The sequence below is a fragment of the Doryrhamphus excisus genome, chromosome 19 (assembly GCF_030265055.1).
Source record: "Doryrhamphus excisus isolate RoL2022-K1 chromosome 19, RoL_Dexc_1.0, whole genome shotgun sequence".
In the NCBI taxonomy this organism is placed as follows: domain Eukaryota; kingdom Metazoa; phylum Chordata; class Actinopteri; order Syngnathiformes; family Syngnathidae; genus Doryrhamphus; species Doryrhamphus excisus.
In genome coordinates, this window is record NC_080484.1 from 3,116,383 (window position 1) to 3,135,821 (window position 19,439).

At 38.8% G+C, this 19,439-nt stretch overlaps 2 protein-coding genes across 9 annotated transcripts in view; one reads left to right on the forward strand and one right to left on the reverse strand.

The window, feature by feature from the left end:
- LOC131107285 (DENN domain-containing protein 1A-like) overlaps positions 1 to 11,068 on the reverse strand; it is a 36,112-nt gene extending 25,044 nt beyond the window's left edge. For both annotated transcript variants that reach the window (XM_058057168.1, XM_058057167.1), the window contains exons 1-6: positions 10,906 to 11,068; positions 9,028 to 9,092; positions 5,377 to 5,420; positions 4,553 to 4,602; positions 1,067 to 1,186; positions 863 to 932 (exon numbers count right to left, since the gene is read on the reverse strand). In XM_058057168.1, coding sequence (XP_057913151.1) covers positions 863 to 932; positions 1,067 to 1,186; positions 4,553 to 4,602; positions 5,377 to 5,420; positions 9,028 to 9,092; positions 10,906 to 10,922 — 366 coding nt within the window. In that variant the 5' untranslated portion in view covers positions 10,923 to 11,068. The remainder of the gene's footprint in view (positions 1 to 862; positions 933 to 1,066; positions 1,187 to 4,552; positions 4,603 to 5,376; positions 5,421 to 9,027; positions 9,093 to 10,905) is intronic.
- Positions 11,069 to 11,810: 742 nt separating this feature from the next.
- nsmce1 (NSE1 homolog, SMC5-SMC6 complex component) lies at positions 11,811 to 18,797 on the forward strand. Of its 7 annotated transcripts, none has more exons than XM_058057170.1 (8): positions 11,811 to 11,895; positions 14,520 to 14,647; positions 14,724 to 14,845; positions 14,922 to 14,999; positions 15,070 to 15,213; positions 17,030 to 17,146; positions 17,284 to 17,410; positions 18,625 to 18,781. In XM_058057170.1, the coding sequence occupies exons 2-8, from the start codon at positions 14,530 to 14,532 to the stop codon at positions 18,684 to 18,686; spliced, it is 768 nt and encodes a 255-aa protein (XP_057913153.1). In that variant the 5' UTR covers positions 11,811 to 11,895; positions 14,520 to 14,529; the 3' UTR covers positions 18,687 to 18,781. The 7 variants fall into 7 exon arrangements, with proteins under 7 accessions (XP_057913153.1, XP_057913158.1, XP_057913159.1 ...); XM_058057175.1 differs by having other exon boundaries at positions 11,823 to 11,895; positions 17,036 to 17,146; positions 18,625 to 18,797; XM_058057176.1 differs by lacking the exon at positions 18,625 to 18,781 and adding an exon at positions 17,496 to 18,589 and having other exon boundaries at positions 11,823 to 11,895.
- Positions 18,798 to 19,439: the final 642 nt, after the last annotated feature.

The window sequence follows — 19,439 nt, forward strand, 5'->3', positions numbered from 1 at the left end:
CAAAATAAGATGAAAAATAAATAAACAAATCAAGAATAAAGACAATCAATCAATCAGTAATAAATATAATAATAATAATAATACAAAGTTAAGAAACCACATATAGTTGGTGGGTAGACAAATGATTTTTTTCAGATTAAAATGAACAAAGCATTATTAGAGCCCTGTAGACATGACAAAACACGACTATAGTCACATTTATACTCTTTTTATTTACAACATATTGCGCAACTGCAGGGTCTTGAGACACATGCTAACTCGCAAACTAGAGAGCTAGCGACCTAAACGGTAGCCTTCAAGTTATTTCCTTTCAACTTAAATAGCCAAAAACTTACCACTTCCACACGGATAGGGAGGATAACTATTAACAGTTATTTAACCTTTAACATGAACATTAATCAAACGTAATAATTTTTTCTGGGTACATGATACCATACAGCATCCATATCAAACTTGCGCGGGCCACACTAACATTAAAATTTCATATCAACGCGGGGGCCTCAAACTAGTGTCCTGCGGGCCCCGCGTGTTTGAGACCCCTGTGCTAGGTTAATTAGCGACTCCAAATTGTCCATAGGTATGAATGTGAGTGTGAATGGTTGTTTGTCTATATGTGCCCTGTGATTGGCTGGCCATCAGTCCAGGGTGTACCCTGCCTCTCGCCCGAAGACAGCTGGGATAGGCTCCAGCACCCCCGCCATCCTTGTGAGGATAAGCGGTAGAAAATGAATGAATGAATGAGTTACTGAAAGGGGAGTTGATCACTGACATTGACATCTGTCACACACCCATTGTGAATAGATATTTTTTCAACCAACAATAACAACAATAACACAAAATGAAGATAGTGTATTGTTCTTACCTGGCCATTTACAGTGTAGTCTGCGATGATACTTAGCAGTTTATAAAATACATCAAACCAAGGCAGGTAGCTGAGGAATAAAAAGAGAAGTACATTCTGTAACCTGAGAGCAACCTTTCCCAGACTTCCAAAAACATTCCGACTTGCTGTGTTTGCAGTACAATTAGATGAGGATTGATGGGGAATTGCAAAAGAAAAACTCACCTCAGGACGCAATAGCAGGTGTGTGCGCTTGAGGAGAGGCGACAAAATCCAAATCTGTGTTTACTGTTGATGTCAGTCAACACAAATGTGAAATTTTGGTCCATCTGATTGACCGTGACACTGCAGATAGAAACATATTTTAGAGCAGAGACAATGTTGGTTTTGAGAGGTTTTTGTTCAAAAATGATCTTCCAACGTTTCGCGTATGACATTTTATTTGTTTCAGGCTTGATCACCCTGTAGCTTGCCGCCTTTGATGAGGGTGTCTAGTGTCGAAAGGCCGAAACACCCACTGATTCAAAGGTACTGTTTCCCAAAATGTAAATAGCGTCAACAAATCCTACACCTCATGTAATTACCATCTATTGGCACAAGGACATTTTCCATCAAGTCCTCAAACTCAACCTCAAGAACGACAAATAAGCACCAATAACAAACACATAACTATTAGTCACAAAGTGCCCGCAAGGCATGCTGGGTACCCAAGCAACAACTCCCCCTCATCATGAGATATAAAATACACATTCACGTGTTACATTATCTTTAAAAGCAACACAAATTTACAATGCAACCAGGAAATATCATGAATATATTTTTTATTTAATATGCGCCATATTACCCCGTACTTTGGTTTCTTTCCGAGCATGTTGGGGGGATGGCTGATGTTTGGTTGATCTGTGTAATAATAAACTGCAAGAATGCTTTTAAGAAGAAAAGGCTGAACATGGGACACTGAAATGTGGAAGAAAGTTTTATTCTCCGGTCCGGATGGCTTCCAACGTTACTGTACTATAAGGAGATGCCGCCTGAGATGTTTTCCACATGACACTGTGACATGCCAAGACACTTTGTAACTATGGAATGGATTGAGTAAGGACCTCAAACAATGCACAACGATGAGCCAATTCAAGAAACAATACAAGCAGTTGATGTTTGCTAAATACAAGGATGAAGAGTCTTGAACCAGTCATGATGTGCTATATATATCACTATATTGACACTTACTATGGTATACATTATGGCATTGGATGCTCATATCACCTCCTACTTCGGTACGAGGTACATTATTAAAAAAAAAAAAACAAAAAAAAATTAAACTGTATTATGGAAAGCAGGAAGTGAACAAATGTAACAGTTACTGATTGTAAAAGTACCAGATGGAGGGGTAGGATTTAATAAGCGTTTAAAATTTAAAAATAAAATTTAAAAATAAAATTTAAAATAATATTTATATTTATTTTATATATATATATATATATATATATATATATATTTTTTTTTTTTTTTTATTTAATATTTTTTTAATAAATAACTTCTTCCTACTCCTTTTGGACATGTGGAACTGTGAACTGATTATGGGATGCACTCAATTGTAATTGTACTTCGGTACGAGGTACATTATTAAAAAAAAAAACATCATATCACCTCATACTTCGGTATGGGACAAAAAATTCTAAAATTCCAAAAAAAAAAAAACCTTCAACTATATTATGGAAAGCAGGAAGTGAACAAATGTAACAGTTACTGATTGTAAAAGTACTAGATGGAGGGGTAGGATTTAATAATGGTTTAAAATTTAAAAATAAATTTTAAAATAATTTAAAATAATATTTATATTTATTTTATATTTAATATTTTATATATATTTATTATATATAATATATTTTATATATTATATTGTATATATATATATTTATATTTATTTAATTTAATATTTTTTAATAAATAACTTCTTCCTACTCCTTTTGGACATGTGGAACTGGGAACTGATTATGGGATTATAATCTGATGCATGTTCAAATGAAATAAACCCATAAATAAAACCAACGGTGGAGGTCCTTTTTACTTCATTGGAACAGTGGAGCTTCAGGTTGTGCAGGGGCGTCAAACGGCAGATGGCTATGTGGAAATGTTGCAGGGGGCATCAATCATGACTGAAGGCCCTTGTCAAGCCAGCATTGTGCCCTGTTGAAAAACCCAGCTGTTACCACACAGACGAGGGCCCTCAGCTGTGATTTAACTAGTAACTGGCCACCATTTGACACCCCTGCACTACCTAAAGCTCCAGTGTTCCACTGAATGAAAAATCACCCCAGATCATGATGGACCTCCGTCCACTGTGATCTCCTTGTCATGCCAGTAACGTTGGAAGCAATCTGGACCGTCAAGGTTACATATTTTCTCATCGGAGAATAAAAAACGTTTGATGCTCCCTGGCAAAGTCGTAATGGGCAGTTTTGTGGCGTAGACGAAGACGAGATCTTTGAATTTGTGTTTTGTTCTTGGAACCCTTTTCCCGCAGATGCCGTCTGATGGTTAGTCGGCACCAGTAAGGGCCTTGATTTGGGTCGAGGACCACAGGTCGCCGTGTGTCTTGACAGACGGATGTTCCAGCTCAGCGCGGTTGTCATTTTTTTGGGGTCTGCCGATTGACTTTTTGGTTCTGTAATGCTCAGGATCTTTCCAAAAAATATCGAATGACTGTCTTACTGCGTCCAACCTCAGCAAGAACGGCACGCTGCCAGGGGCCTTTGCTAATGCAGCTCCATGATCTGACATCCTGATCCCATTCATCAGCCCCATCAAGTGGGGAAGTCTTCTAGGAACCAGGAGTGTTTCTACCTCCATACTTGCTAGTAGAGATGCTGTTGTTGGAACATTCACTATTTATCTGCGTCTAAAAACATCCCCTTCATGCATGCTAAAAGCTTCCGACCATGGTTCAAATACTCCCAACGAACCATTCAGACGGGTCTGTACTAGGGATCGACCGATATGTTTTTTTGGGGCCGATGCCGATACCGATTTTTTTTTCCATCACCCTTAGCCAATGGCCGATTTTGCTTGGGCCGATATTTGTAGCCGATACTGCTTTTGATCCCTCAATTTACATGAAAAAAATGACCATGATAATAAATACTCCAGGTCTCATGTTTAAACAAATATTTATGGAAATGTAAACACTGAACACAGTAGGATTCAGCCTTTTAAAAAACACATTTAAACGGCATTTAAACTTTAAAAGGAATAAATATTCAACCATGTGCAAAATATTTCTGTCGTAGTTTCAATTTATCATTTATCTAGCATCGATGTGATGACTGCTCCTCCGCAGCGTGACGCGCACTCCCCCCACCCCCTCCACACACACAAACACATCACACATCACAAAAAATTTCTCTACCGCTCAACACAAAGCTGCCCCGGCAGATGCCTGACTGTAAATCATGCGGCGGAAAATATATTGGCGATCCCACGCGCCTATCGGCCGATACTGATACAAGGAAAAAAACGCAAATATTGGCCCGATATATCGGTCGATCCTTAGTCTGTACACATATCTTCTTGGACAATGGGACCTTACGGGTACTGCAGGATCTTAATCCGAGTCTTACTAATGCTTTTCTTGCTGATGGTGGGTTGATAGGTGGGATAGTAGGCAAGAAAGACAGACACATGTTTTATATTTTGTTTGTGATAGTGTACCTATCCAAGGAGAACGGAAAGCAGAACTTTGGCACAGTCTGGATGGTTTCCTGTGGAACAGATGAAATTCATTGGGAATAATGTCTCATTCATTCATTTTATACCGCTTTTTCCTCCCGAGGGTCGCGGGGGTGCTGGAGCCTATCCCAGCTGTCTTGGGCCGAGTGGCGGGGTACACCCTGGACTGGTCGCCAGTATATCACAGGGCACATATAGACAAACAACCATTCACACTCACATTCATACCTATGGACAATTTGGAGTCGCTAATTAACCTAGCATGTTTTTGGAATGTGGGAGGAAACCGGAGTACCCGGAGAAAACCCACGTATGCACGGGGAGAACATGTAAACTCCACACAGAGATGCTAGGTTAATTAGCGACTCCAAATTGTCCATAGGTATGAATGTGAGTGTGAATGGTTGTTTGTCTATATGTGCCCTATGATTGGCTGGCCACCAGTCCAGGATGTGCCCCGCCTCTCGCCCGAAGACAGCTGGGATAGGCTCCAGCACCCCCCCCGTCCCTTTGTGGCACATGTATGCTGTACTTTTTGTATTATCACATATTCATAAAGTACCAACTTGGAAAATGTGTTTTATGTGGCAAAAAATTTTCAGAGAAATATCCAAAAATTCACAGGATCGTGAATGCTGAATAACGAATGTGCACGGATCCACTGCATGCTTAAATTTGAAGCAAATAACTGAGTAGGAATTCAGCGGCACCAAATAAAACATTCTTGCATATGTCAATCTAGCACTGTCAATCCAAATTCCGGAATAATGTAACGAAATGCAAAGAAAAAAGAATTTGTCTCAAACCCCGTCGTTGAAGTCTTCTGGGAATTTCCTTCGGATATCAGGCGCTGTTAGAAAAGCACAAATTGCATGATTATTATCCATTTCAACGCACCACTCCATGAACACATGTCATTTATATGTTGTATATGTTGTACAATGCAGGGATTCTTAACCTTTTTGATGTCATTTTCATTGCAGAGGGGCCCGGCGCCCATTAAATGATCTCATTCATTTTTTCGCTAATAAATCAAATCCACTCACAGTTTAACAAGCTAAAACCTGAATAAAGTTTAATGAATAATAACATGATTAAATGTGATCATCACAAAGATTTTTATTAAACCTATCCTAACTTTTGCTAATAATTCATGGAACAAATGCAAAGGCTTAAGTCAGGCTTATTAACCTTCCTCTTGTGCTAGCTTTCTGCTAACTTAAAAACTTCACCATTGCTCGTTGTAGGTGAATTGTCTTCTTCTGATCTTCTGTGAGCTTGTTAAACAAGTGACTGACATATTACCGCCACCCTCTGGTTGGAAGCTGCACTGTAACTGAGCCTCTCATGGATAACATACAGTAGCATCTCCGATGTTTTCAATTCAAACTCAAACTCGGAGCTTGAGGCCCACGTTTGGGTCGCGGCCCTATGGTTAAGAATCACTGGTACAGTGCAACCTCGGTTCACGTCCGCCCCGGTTTGCATGTTTTTCAGTTAAGGTAAAAAATTTTGCCTTGGTTTGTGTACCTTTTCTGGTGAGGAAAAACATTATTGGGCACGTCTTGACGTGTTATTAATACAATAATAATAATAACTAGAAAATTCCCACAGAAATTTTGATGGGCTTGCCACCGGTGCTGTGAACCTCGGGCCCGGTGTGCCAATGGCTACCGTGCTAGCACCTAGCAAGAACCGAAAAGGTTGATGCAGTCCCATAGTGTCCCCACATCATGCCATGTGTCTATTTGCCTTTAGACATGAGTAAATTAACTTAAATGCTAACATGCTAACGGCTACCATGCTAGCACCTAGCCAGACAGCCTCAGGTCCCAAAAAGTTTGGGGCAGTCCCATAGTGTCCCCACATCATGCCACGTATATTTGCCTTTAGACATGAGTAAATTAGCTAAAATGCTAACATGCTCACAGTCATCATGCTAGCACCTAGCAGGAGGGCCTCAAGTTTAGAAAGAACCAAAGTTGTCCTACAACATCCCTACATCATGCCATGTGTGTATTTGCCTTGAGACATAAGTACATTAGCTTAAATTCTAACATGCTAACGCCTACCATGCTAGCACCTAGCAAGAGAGCCTCAAGTTTAGAAAGTGTCAAGGTTGTCCTATAACCTCCCTGCATCATGCCATGTGTGTATTTGCCTGTAGACATGAGTAAATTAGCTTAAATGCTAACATACTAACGGCTACCATGATAGCACCTCGCAAGACAGCCTCGGGTCCCAAAAACTTCGGGGCAGTCTTATACTGCCCCCACATCATACCATGTGTGTATTTGCCTTAGGACATGAGTAAATAAGCTTAAATGCTAAAATGCTAACAGTCATCTTGCTATCACCTAGCAAGAGAGCCTCAAGTTTAGAAAGTGCCAAGGTTGTCGTATAACCTCCCTACATCATGCTATGTGTGTATTTGCCTTTAGACATGAGTAAATTAGCTAAAATGCTAACATGCTCACAGTCATCATGCTAGCACCTAGCAGGAGGGCCTCAAGTTTAGAACGAACCAAAGTTGTCCTATAACATCCCTACATCATGCCATGTGTGTATTTGCCTTGAGACATGAGTAAATTAGCTTAAATGCTAACATGCTAATGCCGACCATGCTAGCACCTAGCAAGAGAGCCTCAAGTTTAGAAAGTGCCAAGGTTGTCCTATAACCTCCCTGCATCATGTCATGTGTGTATTTGCACTTAGACATGAGTAAATTAGCTAAAATGCTAACATACTAACGGCTACCATGATAGCACCTCGCAAGACAGCCTCTGGTCCCAAAAACTTTGGGGCAGTCTTATACTGGCCCTCACATCATACCATGTGTGTATTTGCCTTAGGACATGAGTAAATTAGCTTAAATGCTAAAATGCTAACAGTCATCTTGCTATCACCTAGCAAGAGAGCCTCAAGTTTCGAAAGTGCCCCCACATCATACCATGTGTGTATTTGCCTTAGGACATGAGTAAATTAGCTTAAATGCTAAAATGCTAACAGTCATCTTGCTATCACCTAGCAAGAGAGCCTCAAGTTTAGAAAGTGCCACAGTTGTCCTATAACAAAACAATAATAATTACTAGTGAATAATACAATAGTAATGTATCTTTGAAACAAAATGTCCTTGTTAGTATCTTTTCAGCATCACTTAGCGGCTAAAACAATGGCAACCGGAAACATTAGTCAGTTACAGTAAGTCACCCATTTACGATATCATCAACTCACAAATGTCAACATGCTGTCGAGGACGTAGGGTAGTCATGGTGTCGTAAGTGTGTCATACTTTTCGATAACTTCCTCGCTACTGCTTGCGTGCGAACGTCCATGCTGTTTTGCTAGTAGTTGTATGTGCCTCACGGCTTCCGTCCGTATTGTAGAAATCCTCCCCCTGAGGACTCTAAGTGGGTTTCTAATAGAGGATAAGGGAATCTTAAAGAACCAAATTATAGAATGAGAACCAGATTGTTTATTCCTGACAACAATACCTAATACAGACGTCTGGGCTTATCTGCAGTCCCTGTATGCCTACAAGTAAGCGGGTCTTATTACAGCGCAGCTGCAAAAAAAGCACCCTTCCTTTCCCTGCCTTTTATACACTCGAGGCTGGAGTCCTGAGGCTGTAGTCCTTGAACCGCTTTCATGGTGTTTATCCTTTTGTTTGTTTCTCCTTGCCCCCTTCGCTGGGGCATCAAGGCATCTGGAACATTCTACTTTTCCTTTGTTGCAAAGCAAGCTGTCATATGCGTACTCCATGTTTCCACCTTAACTGTCAGATGTCACGTTAGTCCTTTTTTTGTGAGGGTGCATATATAAGTATCCTTTGTATTTGTAAAACTTGCTTTTATCTTTAGCTAGCAAAATTGAGCAAATACCTTCAGACTGCTCAATGCCAAATAAGCCCCTCTACCTGCCCACACGCACAACCCAAACTTTAAATTATTGTTATTTATTCAAAATTATTTAAATTATTTGTACAAATTACTGTTTACGCTGTGCATTGTTGTTCATATTTGATGTCATCTATTTATTCTCCACATTATTTATTATTTATTATTACACGGGAGCCAGGCAACGGCATTTCGTTGGCAATTTCACTGCTGTGTTATTGTGCAATGACAATAAAGAAAGTCTATGTCTATGTCTAATAAGACCCGCTTACTTGTAGGCATACAGGGACTGTAGATAAGTCCAGACGTCTGTATTAGGTATTATTGTCAGGAATAAATCTGGTTCTCATTCTATAATTTGGTTCTTTAAGATTCCCTTATCCTCTATTCGAAACCCACTTAGAGTCCTCAGGGGGAGGATTTCTACAGTTGTTTGAAGCACAAGTTTTGAAATTTTCTTTATTACACATTACCAACCCAAGTTTATCCTTTGAAATACCAACGGTAGGTACCAACTGTTAAAGCCAGTATCAAAGTGTAATGATGAGTTATGAAACTTACCCGAGCTAGGAGTGCCTGGATGGACTACCTCCATGTAAACTTCAAAAGCAGATTCTGGCCTCTCGCTAGAAAAAGAAGAAATAAATTCAGCTTCACATGGTAGCTAACAAGCTAAGCGCGTCTATCCACAAGCGAGCTTAGCTGTGCGCTACAAAATGAAGTAAAGTAAATTATTTATTCAAAATTATTTAAATTATTTGTACAAATTACTGTTTACGCTGCACATTGTTGTTTATATTTGATGTCATCTATTTATTCTCCACATTATTATTATTATTTATTATTATACGGGAGCCAGGCAACAACATTTCGTTGGCTATTTCACTGCTGTGATATTATGCAATGACAATAAAGAAAGTCTATGTCTAAAGACCAGTAAAGACAATAAGCTACAGGCAACACACTGACCAATGTAAAATATAATATATTGTGTTTGTGTATGAAAAGTATATTGCTGGGCAATATATCAATATTATTACAGTAACTCATTCAAGCCCAGCTGTTTTTCAAAAGACAATCCTTTCAGCCATGATTTTTTTTTACAATTTTCACATTTGGAACTGAACTGTGTGTGCATTTGTGTGCATTTGTGTGCATTTCCCGTCATTGCGTAACATTCTGCAGGCTGCAGTCGTCCACGTTCTTGCACTTCCTCCTTGCTGTCATGTGTTTTTCTTATTGCTCTCTTAAATGCTCGAAAAGTGACATCCAGTAGTGTGCAATCTTTTTGCTTCTCAAACAACAAAATGTAAAATGTATAAATACGTCATTGGGATTGGGAGTTTGGGTTTATAATAATGTGTAGCTATGTCTTTGGTATTAAATGAGTTATTATCGATATTACTTTTAAGCACGATATTAAAGACAAACATAGACTGCAGGATTTCCATTCAGATTTTTTGAAGCTGTGATGGTGGGCTGCATGCCATCACTGTGTCATGCTGCTGATGCTTCTGCATTTTTTTTATTGTTTGACACCATTATTTTATTACCAAAATTAGACAATATGGGCGCCACGTTTATTTTGAAGGCCGAAATTTTTATGTGTGCGGAAATGTGTTTTTTTACTACCGCTTATTGAGCTAGCTATCCGAGTGCGTCTTGCAGTCGTTGCTGCCGTCCCTATTTCACACACAACTTGCAGGAAGTCGGCCATCATCCTAAAACGCCAGGCTACATCAACAAGCACTAAAGCACACTCATACACACTCCACACGCCACATTAGCTAATGTTAAAGTTGTGTTTTATGTGACATATATGACACATGTATAGGCATGCATATATATTACAGTTGTTTTTTTTAATATTATTTATACCATTCATTAATTCATGGTGTTTTTGTTTTTTAATATTATTTACATGACAATATAAATAATTTAAAAAATATATATATTTAATAATAATACAATATAATATAATATAATAATAATATATATAGATTAATATTTTTCAAAAAATGACATACGTATGTATGGCTAGCATGTTTAAATATGTATTTAATATTAAATACAGTTATATTTATGTGCCACACATTAAATATACATGACAGTTGTGTTTTTATATGTGCGTATGTGCGATGTTTTTGTAAATATGGTATTATATGACATCACATCTATATATGATATATCTGGTGATAAGGTAAATGTTCATGTATCCATCAGCATCCATCCTGCACCGAAGATCCTGAAACGAAGTAAAATAGCTAATCTTGTTGACGATGTTGTTGTTTTTCCACCATTTTTGGAGGTGGTCTCCACATTTGAGTGTGTCAACAAGTCAGGAAGTGTACGGAATGTGGCTATTTTGTCACTTTGAACGAGCTAACGGTAGCACACATGCTAATGACAGCAGAGCGGAAAGTATCAAGTTGTTCTTACTTGATTCTCGATTCCATCTTGATCTCCTTAACACTTTGTCTCGCAGTAGAAAGATTAGAGAGGTGTCAAGAGCGGCTTTTTTATTTCCAACATGTCATAGACATGTACAAATTACCAACGTTTCTACACTAAACACAGCTAGCCCCCATGGCATTATGGGGGTTGTAGTACTACCACGACTGCAGGTAGGAGTACAATACACAAGCGTTTCCTGAAATAAACTACAACTCCCACATTTCTTAGTAAGGGGCACGCGAGGGTCGCGTGACATTTTATTATTTGCGTTAATTTCAATAATGATGTATAGTTTCTTCGAATGTAGATAGAAGTGACACGGTTTGGCTTTTTTCTCCCTTAATAATAAAAAGTTTAATTTTGTGTTCAGTTTTGTTGTCATTGACTAATATTTAAATTTGATGATCTGAAACATTTAAGTGTGACAAACATACAAAAAAGGCATTCAAAGACGCTGTGAATGATATATAGTATTCTACACTGGTCGGGAGGTGTCAGTAATGTTGTAGACTAACGTTTTCAGGAAAAAAAATGCATTTTATTGTTTCAAACTTTCATGAAAGATAATTCTGTGTGTCCTGAAACGGTATTTTTTCAAAACTTTCAGAATGGGAAAATCTTAAAAATGCCTGCTTCCTGAAAACGATGACGTCACCGCGCCTTCTCAGTCACATGACCATGATCGACAAGATTTGATCTGACTCAAATAAAACGAGAATCTTATTTTCATTTTTTAAATATGTCTACAGCACATATGCCTGGTGACCAGTCGGGTGGAAAATACTTTCTTGCGGAAAGTGAATCACATGCTGTACTCCATTGTGCCCATGAAGCGGCAGTGTTGACATTTTCTGACGAATCAGTACAGCAGTCCTCAGTCAATTGTATATGTGTGCTTCCAGAGCAGCAGGTGGCGCAATTGAAACTGTAGCTGGCTCCGAGGACGAAGAAGAAGACGGAAGCGCCCAAGTCGAGGTGTGTTGAAGCTGGTAAATGATTTTTTTATAAGGTTGTGGACTATTTATAAAATTATGTCCTGTAGTATAACTCATGGGAATCCGTATTTTGGACATTTGGGTGCGTGTTACCTCGATCTGGTTAATTTTGCTGCGCTCTAAACCAATGTCCCCCCATTCTTTTTTGAGTCCAGGCACCGGTTCGCGGTCTAACAAACCCGGATGTGAGGAATGTGATATAATAATGTAATGCAATACAATACAATACAATACAATACAATGTAATGGAATGACTACGCTTATCTAAGTTGACTACTAAAGTTGTGTACGCTTAACATAAAAGAAGGACACTCGAGCTCAACAACAAACGTCCGGGCTGTCACAATAAAGACCCTGCGTCTGAAAAGTACCTTCCAACAACATAGACTGAAAAGCACAAAATTGTGTCACATTTAACATTTCCACTAGCCTGGAGTCTGTTTTCCAGAGAGGTGATTACAGTACGTATATCGTTTTTTTTAGGTGAAGCCGTAAACGGTGCGCTTGCATGAAATAACTTTAGGTTATTTACTCACAAAGCTCACTTTTATGTATTCACACGGCATCAGCATTTGTAAACAACAATGATAAAGAAAAACATATTTATAGTCTATTTGTGGAATCACTTGACAAAGGTACAGCAATGCCTCATTTATTCCGGTTTAGTAAAGAAAACCTGTTTATGACTTTCTAAATATGATTTTTACCGATATTACAGCCTTCTATAGTAACGAGTTTACAATTATATTACCAAATATAGTAGAGCTAATCACAAACAACAAGCAATTCAAGACATTAATAACCATCGTTGTGGTGTGTGTTTCAATAAATGTTTTCCGGCCGTATGGACAGGAAGTGACGTCTGGGATTTAGCGTTGAACTTTGGCTGGGTGTTTATTATGATGACTTATGTTGTTATTGTGCCTGTTGTGAGATAAATAATTATAAATATTATGTTATTTTGGTTCATTTAGAACATATTTATGTTAACAGAGGTCATTCATGAATTGATTTTTTGAAAAAAAAAAAAAAAAAAAAAGAGTGAGGGAGCGAAGTACAAACCAATGTAGTGCTTGGTTCACCCCGGAAAGATTGATAGAGGAGTGGTTGCCACCCGGAGGGCTGGGCTGGGTTCTTCTGTTGTGGTTGCTCCAGGTAGTTGGTTGTTATGTCTCACATAGCAAGGAGTGTCAGTTAATGTTCGGTAAGTAATGTTCGAAACCAAGATGCAGCAGGGCAATGACTGCACTCCACTATGGAGCGTTCAAGGATGCAGAACAAAGTGGGAATAAACGCTTGATGAAAAACAATGAAACAAAACATACTGTGGGCTTTCTAACGGTATGTTATTTTTTTCCCAGTGAACTAGCCCTTGTTTCCAAAATTGATATGCATTTATGTCAAATTTGATGTAGTTACTTACTAAACTTAAAAAAAAACAAGAAACAAAACATTGCTTCTGAAAGTTTTCAACGGACGCATACTGTGGCTCTAAACGCTATAATGTAAATCATTCTGTGGATCACAATAGATGAAAATATGAGTTGGAAACCTCATATTACAAATATACAACATAAGGTGGCCAGAAATATTTCAGTATTGAACAAAGCAAAATTTGTTCTCAATCAGAAATCACTCCACACTCTTTATTGCTCTCTGGTTCTACCATATCTTACTTATTGTGTGGAAATATGGGCTAATAACTATAAAAGCAATCTTCACTCGCTAAATGTACTGCAAAAAAGGTCAGTAAGGATAATTCATAATGCCGCCTACAGAGAACATACTAACTCCTTATTTCTAAAATCACAAATACTTCAACTTGCTGATATAGTTCATCTTCAAACAGCTAAAATAATGCACAAGGCTAAAAATAACCAATTAGCTAAAAATGTCATCCAATACTTCTCTACAAGAGAGGAGAAATATGATCTCAGGGAAGAAGTACATTTGAAACACTTCTATGCTAGGACTACGTTATGCTAGCCATAGCATTTCAGTATGTGGAATCAAACTATGGAATGGATTGAGTAAGGAAATCAAACAATGCACAACGATGAGCCAATTCAAGAAACAATACAAGCAGTTGATGTTTGCTAAATACAAGGATGAAGAGTCTTGAACCAGTCATGATGTGCTATATATATCACTATATTGACACTTACTATGGTACCCATTATGGCATTGGATGCTCATATCACCTCCTACTTCAGTATGTGACAAAAAATAATATATTTTTTAATTTTTTTTAATTAAAAAAATAATTTTAAAATAATCAATAATAATGATTTTTTAATAATATTTTTTTAATAATGTTTTGAAATTATTATTTTTTATTTAAAATTAAAACCTTCAACTATATTATGAAAGCAGGAAGTGAACAAATGTAACAGTTACTGATTGTAAAAGTACCAGATGGAGGGGTAGGATTTAATAAGCTTTGCTTCTTCCTACTCCTTTTGGACATGTGGAACTGGGAACTGATTATGGGATGCACTCAATTGTAATCTGATGCCTGTTTAAATGAAATAAAACTATTACCATAAATTGCTATTAGAGGAAATGTATTAATCAATACCGATATTCTTCCCCGGTTTTTCAAAGTTCCAGAGCCATGGCACGACAGATGGATGACAGTCACAGACGATTCCTGCAGACGTTAATGAGAAGTGGTATTGTTGACGAGCGAGCCGCAAAGAAGCTCCATCAGCATTGCTGCAGAGTACATAACAGTGAGTCACTGCATCAATTGTTGCTATATAACCGACACAGTTGAGACTAGTGACTGCTGTTCTTGTTTATTTGCAGCACATCACCGCCCTGACCAACTAGATGACTATATCGACACCATCAACTCTAATCTGCAGCCATTGTTCATGCAGATCAGAAAGGGGAGGTGTGAAGACCGCGGGGTGCAGCACTATGCTTTGGTTAGGGTTAGAGCATTCATTCATAAATGTTGAACAGGAAGGACGACATAAAAATGTCGGTGTTGATCCTATCCAGGTTAACATGACCGAGACGAGCATCACCAGAATGACGTCTGACTACGCCGAACATGAGCTGGAGCTCTTCAGGAAAATTGTGTGTTCAATGGAATATGTTGTCCATCTTACCTAAAGTGTATATATAACTGTACACTGTTCCTCTTAAGATGGACCTGATTGTGGACGCTGACTCTGGCACGGCCTCCTCCACCAAAATTCTGAACTGTGCCCTCACACTGAACAAAAAAACAAAGAAGAAAGACACGGAACAACTGTTGAATCGACTGGTGCATGACGGTTGGCTCAGTGAGGTAAAAATTGGTCTCTGGAACCCTGCCTTAGTCTAGTTAGTCTCCACTATGGAACCCTGTCTTGGTATGGTTAGGCCCACTCTGGAACCCTACCCTAGCATGGTTTGTGTCCACTGTGGAACCCTGCCCTAGTGTAGTTAGTCTCTACTCTGGAACCCTGTCTTGGTGTGGTTATGCCCACTCTGGAACCATACCCTAGCATGGTTTGTGTCCACTCTGGAACCCTGCTCTAGTCTAGTTAGTCTCCACTCTGGAACCCTGCCCTAGTGTAGTTAGTCTGCACTCTGGAACCCTGCCCTAGTCTAGTTAGTCTCCACTCTGGAACCCTGTCTTGGTATAGTTAGGCCCACTCTGGAACCCTGCCCGAGTGTAGTTAGTCTCCACTCTGGAACCCTGTCTTGGTATGGTTAGGCCCACTCTGGAACCATACCCTAGCATGGTTTGTGTCCACTCTGGAACCCTGCCCTAGTGTAGTTAGTCTCCACTCTGGAACCATGCCTTGGTATAGTTAGGCCCACTCTGGAACCCTGCCCTAGTCTAGTTAGTCTCCACTCTGGAACCATACTTTGGTATAGTTAGGCCCACTCTAGACCCCTGCCCTAGTATAGTTAGTCTCCACTCTGGAACCCTGCCCGAGTGTAGTTAGTCTCCACTCTGGAACACTGCCCTAGTGTAGTTAGTCTCCACTTTGGAACCTTACCTTGGTATAGTTAGGCCCACTCTGGAACCCAACCCTAGCATGGCTTGTCTCCACTCTGGAACCCTGCCCTAGTATAGATAGTCTCCACTCTGGAAGCCTGCCCGAGTCTACTTAGTCTCCACTCTGGAACCCTGTCTTGGTATGGTTAGGCCCACTCTGGAACCCTACCCTAGCATGGTTTGTGTCCACTCTGGAACCCTGCCCGAGTGTAGTCAGTCTCCACTCTGGAACCCTGCCCTAGTCTAGTTAGTCTCCACTCTGGAACCTTACCTTGGTATAGTTAGGCCCACTCTGGAACCCAACCCTAGCATGGCTTGTGTCCACTCTGGAACCCTGCCCTACTGTAGTTTGTCTCCACTCTGTGACCCTGCCTTGGTATGGTTAGGCCCACTCTGGACCCGAGTTCAATTCCACCCTCGGCCGTCTCTGTGTGGAGTTTGCATGTTCTCCCCGTGCATGCGTGGGTTTTCTCCGGGTACTCCGGTTTCCTCCCACATTCCAAAAACATGCTAGGTTAATTAGCGACTCCAAATTGTCCATAGGTATGAATGTGAGTGTGAATGGTTGTTTGTCTATATGTGCCCTGTGATTGGCTGGCCACCAGTCCAGGGTGTACCCCGCCTCTCGCCCGAAGACAGCTGGGATAGGCTCCAGCACCCCCGCGACCCTCATGAGGATAAGCGGTAGAAAACGAACGAACGAACGAACGAACGAACGAATGAATGAATTAAATTTTCTGACGCCAAACAAAATTTTTGCCGCCGTTACGAGCCGTTACGGGCCACCACGAGCCAGTTGGGAGGCAGTTTGAGCCACTGCACGCCACTAAATTGCATTGGCGAGAACTGGCACCAACTGGCCTCCTAGCATAAGTTCTTAGAATTTTTCAACTGGTCTTAAAATGTGTTTTTGGTTCCCTTTGACAGATTTTCCTGTTAGTTTCAGCACAATTTCTTCAACTAGTGGAATAATGTCTCCAATCCTGTAACAGTTTTATGTATTAATTATCATCACTTTATCGGTCTTTTAAAAATTCTTTCCTGTTGCTCACCAGTATGTTTAATATGATGAACCATTAGATCAGATAAACGTGTTTATTGTGATTGTTGTCCTTAGAAACAGGGGGAGTACTGCTTGTCCACCAGGTGTATCATTGAAATGGAGTCATACATTCGCACCATGTATCAGGATCAGGTCAAAGAGTGTCGGATCTGTCACAGCGTCGCCTTCCAGGTGAACCTCTCCAATGTTTGGGTGTTGTAATTAAAAATAATAATATCATATCAGCAAGTCATTTGGAATTAGTCTGTCATCTTGATGCTTTGGCGTCATACGTACACGTTAACGACAACGTTGGATCTCGTTCTTAGAGTCAAATCTGTGAGAATCCAATGTGTGGGATCAAAATACACAACCCATGTGTGGCCAGATTCTTCAGAGGAGCAACAGATCCAAGGTGTCCCGCGTGTGAGGATTTTTGGCCGCATTCGATACCTGGTGAGTGTCCATTGATTCGGGCTTAAACTACATAGCACATGATTTTGTTGCATTAAAACCAAGCTCATTGGTTTGTCGATTACAGAAATTGAGGGACATCGATCTTCGTTCAGCGAATGAAGACGTCTAGATCAGGGGTCTCAAATTCAATTTACTTGTGGGCCACTGGAGCTAGGGTCTGGGCGAGGCTGGGTTGCATCAGGTTTTCCAAAAAAAAAAAAAAAAACGCATTTATTAAAAACAGAAAAATGAATAAACTTTGCTTTGGTTCCGATTTTCTACAAGAAAAGCTCTGATAAAACATTCCACTGTTCTCAAATATCTTAATTTTTATTTTTCTACACAAAATAAGATGAAAAATAAATAAACAAATCAAGAATAAAGAAAATCAATCAATCAGTAATAAATAAATATAATAATAATAATAAAAACTTAAGAAACCACATATAGTTGGTGGGTAGACAAATGATTTTTTTCAGATTAAAATGAACAAAGCATTATTAGAGCCCTGTAGACATGACAAAACACGACTATAGTCACATTTATACTCTTTATTTACAACATATTGCGCAACTGCAGGGTCTTGAGACACATGCTAACTCGCAAACTAAAGAGCTAGCAACCTAAACGGTAGCCTTCAAGTTATTTCCTTTCAACTTAAATAGCCAAAAACGTACCACTTCCACACGGATAGGGAGGATAACTATTAACAGTTATTTAACCTTTAACATGAACATTAATCAAACGTAATAATTTTTTCTGGGTACATGATACCATACAGCATCCATATCAAACTTGCGCGGGCCGCACTAACATTAAACTTTCATATCAAGGCGGGGGCCTCAAACTAGTGTCCTGCGGGCCACATTTGGCCATGTTTGAGACCCCTGGTCTAGATTGTGGTCAAATAATAGGGTGAACTCAAGAGACGACACGATGCACAAGATTGGGTCCATGAGACGAGATTTTAATATTAATTTTAAGAAAAATCCAATGAAGAAATATGACCGGACAAACAAACTTAAATTTAACCATGTCACAAAACAATGCAGGTACATTTTGAAAATGTTTATGTTCCAACACTAATCAAAAATTAAAATTTTTTGAGACCAAATGAATCATTAATAATGATATGCAATAATACATTTTCTTGAATATGTCATCTTTCACTCACTGAAGTTGTGGAATTGATGTTTGTATGTATTTTCTCAAAGGCAATTCCTACGGTCTGACGTTTGCAGCATTTCTTGAAATGCTGCCTTATCAAGTGTATTAAAGAGCAGCATTTATTTTGTGGCTGTGTGAACGCGCCGGTGTTGCGCTTGAGCGAAATCAAACGTAACAGTTACTGATTGTAAAAGTACCAGATGGAGGGGTAGGATTTAATAAGCGTTTAAAATTTAAAAATAAATTTTTAAATCATTTAAAATAATATTTATATTTATTTTATATTATATATTTGTATATATACTTATTATATATAATATATTTTATATATTATATTTTATATATTTTTTATATTTATGTAATTTAAAAAAAATAAAAATAAATAACTTCTTCCTACTCCTTTTGGACATGTGGAACTGTGAACTGATTATGGGATGCACTCAATTGTAATTGTACGAGGTACGAGGTACATTATTTAAAAATAACACCGGTCATATCACCTTGTACTTCGGTACGGGACAAAATATTTAAAAAAAAACAACAACCTTAAACTGTATTATGGAAAGCAGGAAGTGAACAAATGTAACAGTTACTGATTGTAAAAGTACCAGATGGAGGGGTAGGATTTAATAAGCGTTTAAATTTTTAAAATAATTTAAAATATTTATATTTATTTTATATATATTCATTATATATAATATATTTAATATATTATATTTATTTAATTTAATATTTTTTAATAAATAACTTCTTCCTACTCCTTTTGGACACGTGGAACTGTGAACTGATTATGGGATGCACTCAATTGTAATTGTACTTCGGTACGGGACAAAAAAAAAAACCAACCTTAAACTGTATTATG

Excerpts from the sequence above, each read along its gene's own strand:
- nsmce1 (XM_058057170.1), top strand. The coding sequence starts at position 14,530 with ATGGCACGACAGATGGATGACAGTCACAGACGATTCCTGCAGACGTTA. Across the intron at positions 14,846-14,921 it reads GGGTGCAGCACTATGCTTTG|GTTAACATGACCGAGACGAG; the intron begins GTTAGGGTTAGA and ends GATCCTATCCAG. Across the intron at positions 15,000-15,069 it reads TGGAGCTCTTCAGGAAAATT|ATGGACCTGATTGTGGACGC; the intron begins GTGTGTTCAATG and ends GTTCCTCTTAAG.